This window comes from Protomyctophum parallelum, assembly GCF_964188405.1.
Source record: "Protomyctophum parallelum genome assembly, chromosome: 2".
NCBI classification, from domain to species: Eukaryota; Metazoa; Chordata; class Actinopteri; order Myctophiformes; family Myctophidae; genus Protomyctophum; species Protomyctophum parallelum.
In genome coordinates, this window is record NC_139699.1 from 40,242,782 (window position 1) to 40,258,547 (window position 15,766).

At 42.3% G+C, this 15,766-nt stretch overlaps 1 protein-coding gene across 2 annotated transcripts in view; it reads right to left on the reverse strand.

The window, feature by feature from the left end:
- Positions 1–11,061, reverse strand: part of adamtsl5 (ADAMTS like 5) — a 65,079-nt gene extending 54,018 nt beyond the window's left edge. For both annotated transcript variants that reach the window (XM_083759635.1, XM_083759636.1), the window contains exon 1: positions 10,231–11,061. In XM_083759635.1, the coding sequence (XP_083615761.1) occupies positions 10,231–10,247 (17 nt within the window). In that variant the 5' untranslated portion in view covers positions 10,248–11,061. The remainder of the gene's footprint in view (positions 1–10,230) is intronic.
- Positions 11,062–15,766: the final 4,705 nt, after the last annotated feature.

The window sequence follows — 15,766 nt, forward strand, 5'->3', positions numbered from 1 at the left end:
TGCCCTTTTCTCAGAAATGGACTTATTGGAAAGCCCCTTTTTAGTCATTCGCTTCCTGGCACTGCTATCTGCTCTATTTATAAGTTTATAAGAGTATAAAAGTCTGAATAAATCAAGTAAACATAAAGTGATCCATTCTGTTATCAGACAACATAATTTTGCGTCATCTCTCTCTCTCTCTTTCTCTCTCTCTCTCTCTCTCTCTCTCTCTCTCTCTCTGTCTCTCTTTCTCTCTGAAGATAAAAGTTATATAATGTAAAACAAACCTCCCCTAGCTTCTTTCTTATCTTTTCATTTAATGTACTTCCTTTCCACTCTCCTCCATCTGCCCCTCCTTCTCTGTCATCTAGCCCTCTAGTTTGTGCCATCCCTCTCTCTATATCTCACTCATCTCTTCCTTAAGGCTGTACACAGAAACTGGGCCCAGAAACTCTTGGAGCCTGTTTTTTTGTATTTCGTTTTTTTGGCTCAGGACCAGGTCAGTAGTTGCCCTGTCCAATTAAACGATACACATCTCCCCCACACTTGGCTGAGCAGCCCTACCCTTCAGAGCCCCCTGCACGGCCATTGCGTTGGGGAGGGGATTCATATCAACTGGTATTTGTTTGTTTGTTTGAAACAGCAGTGGAGAATGTACACAATTTGTCTGAGACAGTGTTGATTTAGTCAACTAAAACTATGATGAAACTATGACGCACAAGAACAAAAACAAAATAAAAACCAAGATACGATGACTAAAACTATGACTAAATAGGCTACTGGCAATTTTGTCATCAAATTAAAAACTAGACTGAAATGTTAGGGAGGGACTAGTGGAGAAGGACTCCATACAACTAAAAGACAAGTTTATGTTTGGTTGTGTGCAGGTGTCACGCTCCGAAAATGTCAGATTTGAGAGTTGGTCTCTTTCTTTTCAGTTTCTCCATCTTACTGTTCCTCCAACAACTTACAAGTAGAAGCAACACAAGAGTAGTAGGTGTTCTACTGAAGAGGAAACAGGATAATATGGCATTTTTACAGTGGTGGAAAAAGTACTCAAACTTATATGTAATGTAAAAACACTCCGTTAGTCCGATAATCAACATTTACAAGAGTTAAAGTACAAAAGTATTGGCATCAAAATATACTTAAAGTACCACAAGTAAAAGTATGCATTATGCAGAATGTTACCATGTGTCTAAAATGTAAATTGTACTGAAGTACAGTAGTTCGCATGTACTTAAGTTAGTTTACACCACTGCATTTTTATAATGAAACTATTCATGTTCTGATTATGGATAGAACAACTTGTTACTTGTTATTTTGGTACACAAAGCATTCTTAAAGGAGAATTCCAGACCAGCACTTGTCTTACCGTAATCTGATATTATATCCAACAACCAGTGGTAAAAATTTAAAAAGTAAATCCAGACGGCACTGTAGCTCACAGCCTCACACTGTGCATTGAATTAGGTCATTATGAAAGAGAGAATTAATTTTTTCGAGCTATCAAAATAAGTGATTTAGCGTATGACCGAAGGTGCACGGTCGGAGCTGCAGTGTGCTCTGTTGGTTATGTAATTCTTCACCTGTACCACTCGTTATTGGATATAATAACATCAGATTAAGGTAAGAAAATTGTTAATCCAAAATTCTCCTCTAAGAGGATAATGGTGGACATGAAAGAGACATAAGTCATTGGCTTGTTGGCCTGCTAACCATGGGGCCCTGATGAAGGTGAGGAGGGGTCACCCCACCTCCCCCTCCTCTCATTAAGGCTATAGCAGCACATTAGTGAATAGCTCTGGGGCAGACCAAAGGAAATGGCTTTAATCAATTCAAGATGGTTGTTTATTTTCACTGACATTAGTCCTTCTGATGACATGATGAGGGGGGGGAAAACAAACATACAAATCCTTTGATCCAACTCTTCCACTTAAATATCACAGCACTCAAAATCTGATAGCGTTCAGAATCTGATGTTTTCCCTTCTATTATCTCCTAAGCAGTTGTATTATTTTTCTGTTTTTCAAAGACATGCTTACGTACGTGTGTACGTACGTCTGTATTCCACATAAAACTCGATAACCGTTCGCCCCACTTGTTCCACACCACCACAGGGAGTGCAGTGCCCGGTGTCAAGTCCGTCGGATCGCCGGTTGTCCAGAACCAGCACAAAAGCCTCTGCCCGTGCTCTGGGCAGGGCCCCTGCCCACTGTGCAGGATCTAGTCTGGACATCTTCATAATTGAGCTAGCCTGTTCTGACATCACAATGATGTTCTAACGTCTGCATAGACTCCATAATTGGCCATACCTGACAAAGAACTCCATATATGGGCATCAAATGGACACATACATAATAACTGTCTGGGGCACGCATTGTTCCAAATAGGCCAGTGCTCAACAGGCACCGCTCTAAAAATAGGTTAAACAAATGGGGAGAAAGAGAGAAGGTGATGCAACACAGGTCTATAGTCCGAATCGAACCTGGGACGTTGTGTTTATGCGGTGGACACATTTCATTTCGTACTCTAAGATGACGATAAACGTTTGTCGACTACATTTGGATTGCACCTACTGATGAAAATTAAGCTATGAGTGATGAGTAAAACCAAGACAAAAGATATTTCTTCAACAAATACAAATAAATGGAGGGACTAGTGGAGAAGTAGGATCCAGTAGAACAAAAAAATCACACCCGTGTGAAGTAAGTGGTGCAACTCTGTGTGGGGGTCCCCCACTTGCCTTCCAAGGCGTAAGAAGAAATGGAACCCTTTTCACATTGGCCTATTATAGCGCCACCAGGAGGCCACAACCTGACCTGCCCTGGTGGAGACCTGTGCCCCGAGGGGCACTTTATCTAGTTTGCATCTTATTTCATCATATCATAATTTTCTATTATTTTAGTTCGTTACAATCTATTCACTATTATCTATATTACATGTTATTGTATTGCTGTTGTTAGCAGCACTATGTTGCGGAATATGTCACACCAACATTTCCCTGCTAGTACCTGCAAGTACCTCAAATAAACCCTTCTTGATGCGTGATTCTTGCTATGGTTGAACTTGCATACCTTGACTTAAACATAAAGCAAAGCACACACACACACACACACACACACACACACACACACACACACACACACACACACACACACACACACACACACACACACACACACACACACACACACACACACACACACACACACACACACACACACAGGTCTTTCTTCCACCTTATACAAATAAACAACAGCCTCACACTGTTATCTTAACAATTAGATTACAGCCATAATGACGTGCCGCTCGGAACATATTGCAGGTGAGAATGTGTCCCATGACCTCTTGTGAGCTGTGAGTCATGATGTTAACAGAGCAGAAACCGGCCCGGGCCGGCCTAGTGGTCCGGGCACCTATAGGCTGGTAATCGTTAGCCTGGCTAATAAGCCAGACCGAATCAGCCGAAAAATTGCCTGCCGGCGGACGCGATAGTGTGATTTGAGTCTGACTTATTAGCTAGGCTTGGTAATCGTGTTTTCGAGTCCCGATCCCGACAACCTTAGCTCTGTTTCTCCCCCCCATTTCTCATATCACCACGTTTCCTGTCAACCTACTGTACACCTATCAATAAAGGCAAAAAAGCCCCAAATAATATCAAAAATAAAATAAAACAAAAACAGAGCGGAAACCAAGCCAATAAGACCGACCGCGGATGCTGGGAGGGCTTGTCCAGTGCAGTGTTAATGTCGTCGTCTAAAACTATGACGGAAAATGTTGGTCGACTGACAAAACTAAACAAAAGTTCAATACAAGCCAAACTGAGCTTTGATGACTGAAACTATGACTAAATATAGACAATTTTGTGGAAAAATATAAACTAGACTAAAATGTTAAGGAGGGAGTAGTAGAGAAGAGATCCAGTAGAATCTGCCATTACGACGCCATCAAGGCCTGCCAAAATATATTTTTTTTGTTGACTAAATCAACTGTAGTCGACAGAATTTTATGATATTTAGTTGACTAAAATTAGACTAAAACCAAAACATTTCAGATGACTAAAATACGACAAAAAAAAACTATAAATGCAATTTCATTCAAAAGAGTAAACTAAATCTAAATCTGCTGTCAAAATGAACACTGCTGACTATGGATGGATTCTGGGCGTCCAGGGTGCATGAGCGTGATCACGTGACCACGGGCACCTTTTACCAATTGTCTCGTCACCCACCAAGTGAGGAAAAGCACCTTTGACCCGAAGAGATTTAGCTGTGCCTGCCTGTGACCCACCCACCAATTAGTGGAAAGTAGCCACGGGGCCAGATTGATATATGAAGTATGTCACTGAATGTATTGACACAGTGATTAACCACATGAAGCCTAGCTAGCGTCCCTATTATGTGGCGAACATTTTGAGAAAATAGCAGCATTGTGATGTTGTAGATTTAGAGAGTAGAGAGTAGAAAGGGGGAAAAAGGAGTTTCCCTAGCATAGAGCTCTGGGTTTAGTGTCAAAATAGTACTCTATATACAGTACAGTAGGGTTTAAAGGGAGGGTACAGTATGCGATATTCTTTGGTTAAACAAAAGTAGTTTTTTGTTAAAAAGGTTAAAGCCAAATATTCTGATAGTAATCATCATAGCTAGTGTTTGTAACAGAGGTCTCTCCAGCTCTTCAGTAAACAGAAAATGCATTTCCGGTTGCCAGTTTCAGCCAAATAGGAAAGTATACCCATGTATCAGCTTAAATTCTATTAGAGGGTATTTGCATGACATCATCATCATACCCGGAAGTTATGCGGGAAAGCCTACTGACCGAGTGGCAAAAAACAACTTTCTGGCTTTGACAGCCCATACATGCAAACAGAAAAGTCCTATCTGATGCGTTAAACTCACTTTGCCACTCTCTTTATGCATGCGCATACCCTCTATACTATAGATATATATTGTTGTGTCCGTTTGACTCCCCCACGCAAGGAACAACACAGACTATGTAGAGGCCTTTAGTCTCAGATTCCCTGCGGATCCTGCCGGGAGCTGCCTATGCTATAGAAAGCATAGGTGGACCCCAGGCTACTGATCACATGACCCATGTTCTAGACCTCCAGTTGTAGACTAAACATAAGGGGGTGGGGGACGTTTTAGTATTTCCACAACAACAACAACTCTAAGGTATATTCATGACATAGTTCAATGTTGAAAATGAGTGGTATTGCCCTTTAAAGTAAAGTGGTTAATGCATGTTATAATGTGCTTCTAGCCTTCTACTGAGCATTTGTATCTCTGACGTTTGTGTGAACCACAAACTATGCCGCTTTAATAGCAGATTTGCTTGTGAAAACAAGTTTATTGCACAAATGTAAAATAGAATGGAATGTTGTATAGTCTGTAAGTCTGTATCCACAACCACAACCAAAGACAACTTTAGTTGCTGACTAAATTAAAAACAGTAGGCTGCATTAATGATGTTGACACTGCCTGGTTTTCAGTGTTGTAAAATACTGTACTTGTACAGTAAAGTACAAGTACAGGTACTTTTACTACTGAGAGTATTTCCCATTTTCAGTACTTTTACTTTTTACTTACAATTACTACAATTATTTGAAAACTTTGTAGATTTCAGCCCTACATACATTTCAGCCATTTTAAAGGTTTCATGACATTCATTTGAACATTTATTTTAATTTTATTTGTCCATCAACATCTGCTGGCAAATTCTTATGGGATTTGAGGAGTCTTAAATCACAGTCCACAGGCAAATCAGAGCACTTGAGCCAGTAAACCCCAGACCACAGAAAATCTACTGAATGTTAAAAGTTCAGGTTTTTTGGGTGCAATTGAGGTCAGATAACCTAAAGAAAATAAGATGTCACGATCCCTTTAAAATACTTACCCTAGAGCGTGTAGTGAGCTTGTAGATCTGCTATATACATTTCATACATCTGCAAACTTGACAGGACTTTCTGCATAATAAGTACCTTCTACTTTGGACTTTTACTTGTATCAGAGTATATTTACATTGCAGTATTGATACTTTTAATGAAATAAAAAATGAGAGTACGTTTTCCACCACATGCTGTCTTTTTTTTGCCTTATGGGTTCACTAGCCTCTTTCAGGTTATAGTCAGAACAAACTCAGGGAGAAAAAACTGTCATACCTCAGGGATTATGAGCTTATCTTTTCACAACCACTTGGACTGAGGCAGAACCTCTGTCAGGTCATATAGAGTCATGAACCCACAACATGGGATGGATGCACAGCACAGCTGCATGCAGCCAGTGGACACAGGGCCATGGTCAAAACACTGGACCGGTCCGTGCACCCGACCCAACTACAGAACCATTTTAGGTGCACACAAACACACACACACACACACACACACACACACACCAGGAGCAGAAGTGTGACTGCAGGCAGCACACAACAGACTTTATGCAAGCACTCCAGGGGGTCTGGATGTTCTGGGGACCCCCACACGGTAACTCTGTCATTTCTTGACTGTTTCGGACACGGGGCGGCTCGCTGGAACCGGGCTGGCACCCTGGGTGCGTTCCTGTGGGTCTGGAAATTCCGGGGACCCCCACACGGAGTTGCACCACTCAGTTCACATGGGTGTGATTTTTGATAAACAGTGTAGTACAGTACATGTACATGTCTGAGGCTCAAATGGCAAATAAATAATGAACCTTGATTTGAAAAAGGTTAAAAACCACTGGATAAATTGGTCAGGCCATATCCCATATCTACTGTATAGGCACCAAAACAGGGCGTGCAGATCATAGGGAACGTGCATTCAGAAGCAAGTATTGCATAGAGGCAGCACATTCGTATCTGGATGAACAGAACCTTTGCAACAGTACAGTCTTCTTCAATGACAACTGGCTGAGCTCCGTTATTTCATTTCCACTGACAGACAGGGATAAATAATGCTAAGCAAAAGGCAACTCAAGTTATAATGGGCCCAATTGGAATCATGTCATTTTGTATTGATTGACTTTTGGAAACGGACTGAAGTGCTAACCCTGCGGGGAGAGAGAGCGTGACATCATTGCACGTAACATCAAATTACAGTGCTGGTTTTTAAGCTATATTATGCTCAGTGTTCCATGGTATAAGTAGATTAAATCTGTTCTCAAACATTCCTCCAAAGGTTATCATCGTTGAGAAATGTTCCCCCCAGTGTCTCTCTCTCTCTCTTTCTAATAAACCTATACATGATGCTATTAATCTTAAAAATGCTTTTTATTTATTTATCTCCAATGCCAAAAAACACAATTAAATCGTTAATCGCAATTATGTTTGTGATAATAATCATCAATGTCAACGTGTAATCGTGACAACCCTAGGGACACAAACACTTTCAGGTAGACAGGTTGGGCTCTGCTCCATAAGAGGTTGAGAGAAGCAGCACTGCTCCAGGGCAGCTACTGTTGTGATAAGACATGAGCTATTAAAGCATACATTTTTGTGTCCTGTTAACAATGTGTATACACAAACCACATATGTCTGATCTTATCAGTAAGTAATGATAATAAACAGATGGAAATCAAACATTAATAGAATTTGTTGTTTTTGTTTGAAAATCCATTCCGTTTTTCTATTATTTTTTGTGCATCTCTCTCTCTCTCTCTCTCTCTCTCTCTCTCAACTGTGTGCTATTCAAAAGACTAAGCCTCAATCTGAATTTGCTGTCAAAATTAACATTGTCTGACACATCACAACAAACATTAAAGAATCGATTGCTCTCCTTGGGGAAACAACGTGAAAATGCTTTCCACTGACTCTGGATATAACACAACATATTGCATTGTGCGATGAGACAAATAAGAAGACAATGATGCTGCAGTTGGAACAGTCAAAAGATCCTGACACTGTCCAGTCACTTATATTTTCCAGGGAGGGAGTTGTTGTTGCGGGCCGGCGGGATGGGATTAAGATCAAATATGAGCAGAGTATTTATAGCCCATGACATTTGGGAGATAAAGGTAGTGCAGTGGGAGGAGTGGAGGGGAGGGGATGTCATAGACTGCTCTGTACCCTCCTCCTCACAATGTCAGCTTCACCCACTGACCACATCATTACACCAGATTCCATCTGCCTTATTCTGCCTTATTCCATGACAGGAAATAACAAACAGCTGCCTGGCTGTGTTAAGTGTTTAGATTTACATTTTTACTTCACCTTGGTGGTGAAAAGATAAATAAAAGCAGAAGTGATAAAAAAAGATTCAGTATATGTGCTATGAGGAAAACTGGAGAGAATATCCATTTCCATTTATAGGACAGATTGAAAATGAGTGCTGTATACTTGGCGTTTAACCACTTAAACCCCATGCATCCCTATTATGTGGGGAACATTCACCAAAAATAGCCAATCTACAAGCTCACAATGCGTCACAACATGACAGTGAGCTTGTAGATCTTCTATATTTGGTGAAGATACTTGGTCTACTGCAGGCTGAAAAGAACACACCTAGTAAAGTGCAAGTGACATTGATGAATTCGAATATTATCTAAGTATTCTGAGCCTAAGGCACCCGTGGACTTGAGTCAAGGCACCCACTTTGAGAAACTCTGGTATAGAGACAGACAGACAGCCATGCACAAACTGAGGAAATAACACAAAACCTGCCTCTGATATTTACGCATCAACTTTTGATTGATTGATTGAAATATTTATTAACAGTTTGTAGAATTTACAGTACATTTTAAGCACAAACTCAATACAAAGACTGTCAACTGTGAGTGGACGACCAAATTAAGCATTACACTTGTTTACAACAGGGTCCACATTGTTCAATTCATCAAAACATTTAAAGACATACAAACATTTAGAGACATACAAATAGACATTTCTATGTAGCTAAAGAACAGAACAGGAATTCATCATATGGGAAGCAAAAAAGGGAAAAGATACAATATACAGTGAGGGAAAATGGATGCATGGAACAGGTAGGCCTACTATACTTGATTCAGTTGTCACGCAATGCACTTCCCTCTGTCTGTCTGATAACTTCATTGTAGACTAGGCTACATCAGTGGTTCTCAACCTGTGGGTCCGGACCCCACAGGAGTGTACTATAATAAAAACTGGTCAAAGATTGGCCAAATTGTCAAATAATATAAGAAAGAGGCAGAATAGCCGATCTAGCTGGCAGATCAGCTATTTTCGCAATATTTATCTGTTGAACTGATTCAAACTAAATGTTATGCCTCAACTCCTACATTCCCAGACAATCCCAACATCCAGACAGTGTATTACTCGGTTTCAACTTAATCATCACGCTAAAATGTGTATCTGAAAACATTATAGGGTAGAAATAAGCCACATAACAGTACAACTGGTACAGTTTGGCCGTCTATCTGACTTGTAAACAAACACACACCATGCGCTGCGTATATCATAGCTACCGTCCCTACCTACCGTCCCATCGCCTGAAGGGATGCGACACTCTGATTGGTTCAGAAACTTCATAGCGGTGTTTCAACTTGAAACCGTCTGAAACTTCAAAATAAAATGTCCACCATTTCCGTTTCACTACGCCTTTAAATTGCACGCTTCGTTCATGATTTGAGGCATTTTGTTCAAAACGGGCCAATCCTGCAAACTTTGAAAGCCAATGTTAGCCAATTAGGATGGAATATGAAATATCGGACGGATCCGGCTCGAACACATGACTATAGAGATAGTGTGTAACAATTTGCGGGTTTTAGAATCTATCAAATATCAAAAAATGGTGGCGCTGCCTATAACAGGCCGTTCTGGAAATTTGGTGCAGAGGTTCATCGTTGGCATCCAGGGAGTGTGTGCAAAATTTGTCATCGACCGGGTTAACGGTGCCGGAGATTAGCTGTACACACATGGACGGACACACGGACGGAGTGCAAAACATACTCTCTCCCCATGCCTTCGGCCTGGTGGAGACAACTATCCGTTTAGCTGGGGACCCCCTGGAACTCCCTCAAGGACACCTGGGGGTCGGACCCCTCACCCCCGCACTCCCGGACCCCACTTTGAGAACCAATGGTCTGGACTCTGGAGGATTGATTGATTGATTGAAATATTTATTAACAGTTTGTAGAATTTACAGTACATTTTAAGCACAAACTCAATACAAAGACTGTCAACTGTGAGTGGACGACCCAATTAAGCATTACACTTGTTTACACTAGGGTCCACATTGTTCTAGAATTGTCTGGAAGCTGAAACACCGAATAGAAGCTTGTTTTTAAACATATAGTATCTTACCTAAGCAGTGATGACATAGTAGGACGGTGAAAAGGGATGGGGTGGATATCTCTCTTTCGCAGTCAGGTGAAATTTGGCATCGTGATCTGAAAGGTTTCAGCTCGCATTTGAAACGCATTCCCGTGGCGCACAATAATAATGTCCCGAGGTGAAGCGTCCATTCCCAGCCCAACAACATCCAGGTATTTCACCATTTCAGACACTTATTTCCCCGGCACCCCGTGTGAGTTTTAATAGAAACTTTGTATCAACAATAAAACGGCGTCCATCCAAAATTGCAACGTATAGACTACAATTCTCGGCTAATCCAAGCTTTTTTTCCCAATGCGCAGGCTCTTTTGGGAACATCCATACAGTAAAACGTCTCCTCCTGGTAGACACGTCCAGGTGTATTAAAGGGATTATTATGTGATGCAATTTGCCGATTTACTAAAAGCGCAGGCTATATTCTGTGTTGGTCATAAAAAGCGCAGCAGGTAGCCTACAACGCACACTATTACGTCGTTACGAAGCAGAACAGACATTCTCCTGGCACATTACAGCAGTCCCGTATAAAGTCCAGTTTCACTTTGCTGGAATTCAAGGAAGTTGCTTTTTTTTATAAGCAAAGGTACAAGCTTCCAATCTGTTTAGTTTCTTCTATCTCTTTCTCACTCGAAACCGCTTCAATAATGCGCGTAAAAGGAACCATCCAGCGAATAAATGTCAGTCATCAGCACTTATTTCGTTCCATCCAGATATAATAATCCCAAACAAACAGAATAGTGGACGACACACTCATGTACTGTCAGTCAGATAGTGTTGATCTCTCTCGTCTGCACGCAGCGCTACACTATAGCCTACTAGTATACACCTGATGTGAGTTCTTCTCCACACACTGCATTCCAGACGCAGTGAACACGCCCCCCACCCCACACACACACTCTCCCACTGCCCTCCACTTGCCGCGTCAAATCATAACTTTGTGTGCTTTCCAGAGAGAGAGAGAGAGAGAGAGAGAGAGCGAGAGAGAGAGAGAGAGGTGACACAATGTTTCCTCTCTAATGGTGGTGTGTGAATGGCAGTGGTGGAAAGTACTACTTAAGTAATTTTCTGTTATTTTATACTTTACTTGAGTATTTCTCATTTCTAATAGTTTTTTACTATAATTTACTTCTACTCCACTACATCTCAGATCCTAATATTGTAGGCTGCGTACATTTAGGGCAGGCCTATTTGTAAAGTTTTGTTAATTTGTAGATGTAGTTAATAAATTTGTCAACATGATCCACTTCTTCTCAACATACCTGCCCCACCTTTCCTACCCAGTCATAATCTCCTCCTCTTCACTTCTTCAGTGTGTCACCTCCCAAACACACGTGCACGGTGCACACACACGCACGCACACACACACACACACACACACACACACACACACACACACACACACACACACACACACACACACACACACACACACACACACACACACACACACACACACACACACACACACACACACACACACACACACACACTCTCTACAAGTCAGGACACCAAACTGTCTGAATCACTTCATTCCTGATACCGTTTTTAATCCGGAATTCTGCAATTTGCCCTATTATTTCTCTAGGTGTGTGATGTCCTGGGGCATCTCCTCTGTCGTTTTGAAGATCAGCATCCATTTACAGTTTGTTTTAACCCATAAAACCGTAAGGAATCTATGTCATTTTCACTCATTTTAGATTTTAGCTATGTTTTTCAAAACTAAAAAACTAAACAAAAAAAACGTTTAGGATTTAGCACAGTGCGGTTCTCAGAAATAGCTGATTTACAAGCTCACGTCACGTCACATCACGTCATGTCACGCCATGCTTTGGGCTTTACATCTGCTATCTTTGAGGGACAAATCACACCGTGTGAACTGAATGGTGCAGGCTGCTCAACAACACAGCTGGCTGGCTAATGGCCCTTCAGGCTGCTCAACAGTGCCACTTTAGGTCATCCAGCGGTATTGCAGCTGTTTGTATACTCTAAACAGACAGACAGACCGGCAAGGACACGCAGGACACACATGTATGCAGGCAGTGCTTCATCCTACTATAAATGCGTCTCTGCGTACGTGCATACGTGTACTGTATGCGTGCGTGCGTAGTGCATACGTGTGTGTACGGTTGTAATGCACGTAACTCGACACCCGTTTGCCCTACCGACTTCACATTCGACACACGCGGTCCACACCCCCGCAGGGAGTGCAGTGCCAAGGCTCTGGTCAGGTTCTGCCAGTGGGCCTAATGAGGCCAACTCCTTTCACCTGGGCCAGGCTCTGCCAGTGGGCCTAATGAGGCCAACTCCTTTCACCTGGGCCAGGCTCTGCCAGTGGGCCTAATGAGGCCAACTCCTTTCACTTGTGCAATTTCCACTTTTCAGTTTGCAGTCTTCACACACATGCAGGCACATACACAGATCTCCATGTGGGACACCGGCTGACAGTTAAAACAGGTGCTATGACAACGTATACCATTAGGTTCCCAAGTTGCATCGTTCCCAAGTAGGCCGGTGGCCGACTGCGACGGGCACGTACAGGTCTAGTGGCATTAAAGACGGGCAATCTCCAATTTCCTATACCTGTCTCGTTGAGCAGGGCTTTGGAGAAGTCCCCATGACTGAGTTATTGTGAAGATAAAAGATGGCCTCACAGTGAACCCTGCCTCAGCAGAACGGCGGTACATCTCCGTCAGAAACTGTGTGAAGTCCCTTTAAGCATTGCCAAGGCAGAGAGAATGCATGTCAAACTATGTGCTACAGTTTCACCAGCCATGTGACCTTGAGCCGTCACCCTGCTCCGTGCAGCAGCAGAAGAACCCCGGCCGTTAACCTCTCTGTGCAGAACAAGACGGTGGAATGTGATCCTATCTGTGCAGTGCAGGGCCTTGTTGTGATCCCGTCTGTCCATGGATGTTAAACATGTGCATAGTTTGGCTTTGGGTGTGAGGACCTCTTATATGAGAGGCCTTTACTGAAGTATCAATACTACAATGTAGATATAGATGTACAAAAACGTTTGATGTAGATGTTACAACTAAGTAAAAGTCCAGAATTTAAAATGTAAAAGCACAAAAGTATTGGCATCTAAATGTACCAAATGTAGAAAGTACTCATTAATGCAGATTTCACACATTTTCAAATGTATATATACAAAAAAATATTTGGCTTGCAGATCTGTGAGCTTGTAGATCGGTCCATTTGGTAGATAAAATAAAAGGCCTTCAACCTGTGATTCCCCTGTACCTGTAGTCTAGATGTATATAATGATTAGTTAAGTGTTCCCTGGCCTCTACGTATAAACTTGTCCTAGCTTGCAGAGTTTTTTCCACAGCCCTCCCCATACTGTAGTTCTCCCATCATCACCCAACACACATCCTCAGCATTTATGTCCTCTCTAGATGTTTACTGAGAGACGACAGCACAGAGTGTACACTACAGTGTGTACAGTAATCATTCCACTCACTGTGAAAAGTCAGCGTTCATAATACTGTGTGCGTGTGTGCGAGTGTGTGTGTGTGTGTGTGTGTGTGTGTGTGTGTGTGTGTGTGTGTGTGTGTGTGTGTGTGTGTGTGTGTGTGTGTGCGTGCGAGCACGTGCGTGTCTTTCAGACTATTAGAGGTTGGCTCCATGCCAGTATGGATGGAAGGTTTCACACAGAGCTGATGAGTGATGATTGGTGTTGGGGGGAAAGAAGATATTGAAATGTATCACAAGATTACATGCAGCCTTAACCTCTTAAACCCCAGGGGGGTCCAGGGTCCATTCATTGAAGTAACATTTTTTGGAGGAGCACTTGATGTAGGACTATTGTCTCGTCCTCAATCTTTAGATTTAAAAAAAGACAAATGTTTAATGGGATGTGTAAGCGTGCACGCACCCGCCTGGATGACGGCAGACTGCTGGGCGAGTGCTGTCGCTTTGGCATGGGATCAACTTTGACCATAAATGCACAATAAAAAACAGGTATGGCCAGGTTTCATGGCCATGGCCATGGCCAGGTTTCATGGCCATGGCCAGGGTTCATGGCCATGGCTCAGGTTCATGGCCATAGCGTGTCTTGAGTGTAGACTAGGGTTTGATGATGTCAGACTGACATATGATGGACTGACAACCATATATGGAGATCTAAGGGTCTCCATGATGTAACGAGATGTCATGAGGTCAGATCCATATATGGAGATCTAAGTGTCTCCATGATGTCACGAGGTGCAATACCATATTGTGTGTACCAAAATCTCCTGGAGGGGGCGTCAACATACGTGTCACGTGGTAGCGGCCGCCATACTTGTTGGCTTGTCTGGTTTGTTTACATTGAGTGACTATGCGGTGTGCTTGTATACGTTCTTTTTTTAAACTGACCTCACAATGGTGCAGACTTGCTCAGTAAATAAGTGCCACAGCAGGTCACGTCGAAGGAATGAGCCAGAAAACGGAATTAGATTTTCAGCTTTCCAGCATGGAGACAGCATCAAGGAACCCAGATTGACGAGTTTACAAAAAGACGTAGAATGGCTTGGATCTCGCTGTACGGCACACGGGCGCAGAGACATAACGTTCAACAAAGTATCTAAGCACAGCCGTGTTTGTTCACAACATTTTTCTTGTTCTTGTAAGTAAGGTATTTGGGCCCGACGTTCTTTCTATCCATCCTGGTGTTGGTTCACTATGTTGTCGCCAAGAACGAGCTCAATATTTACAAAAACATACCACCGTCACTCTATTCTGAGTGATGTAGGCTAGAATTTAATAGTATAGTTCATAGTAAACCTAATCAAAATCTACAAAGTTTTCAAATAAATGTTGTGGAGTAAAAGTACAATTTGCCTCTGGGATGTAGTGGAGTAGAAGTATTGAAAATGGTAAATACACGAGTACAGTACAAATACCTCAAAATTGTACTTAAGTGAAGTACTATAGAATACAAACTTGGTAACTTCACACCACAGCCTGCGAGTTTGGACACGCGATGGTTTCATCCAGTACTGCTACTACGCTGATCCACAGACCTCGGTCTTTCACTGACAGCTGTCCTCACTCACCGAGACGAGGAGTCCTGCATGGTGCCTCTGCTCTGGAAGGAGCCTTTATGTCTGCTTGCACTACCCCACCCCCCCTGGCCTGTTAAATGACAGTAATCACTACTCCATCCCCCTTGACTGTAAAATGCCAGTTCAATATCAGGCAGGAAATGGAAACTTCAACTCTTTTGGGGAAAAAAAAACAAAAACGCCGAAGTTGCTTCTACAATATGTGCCATGCAGACAACACTAAAACCTGTGAATTTTTAAAAAGAAAACAAAATCCTAAAAAAGCATATTTCAAATAATTGCAAACAAAACGAAAAATGCGCGACTAGAGGTTTAATCTGTGCAGAGAACACTGACACGCCAATTGTGTGCGCACGCCAATTTTTAGGGTGGTCTTTTTGTGGGGGTCCCTCGTCCCTGTGCCATTTCACACCAGAAATGTAGTACATTGGATGTCTTACGCTAATGGGGCAAGATGTTCC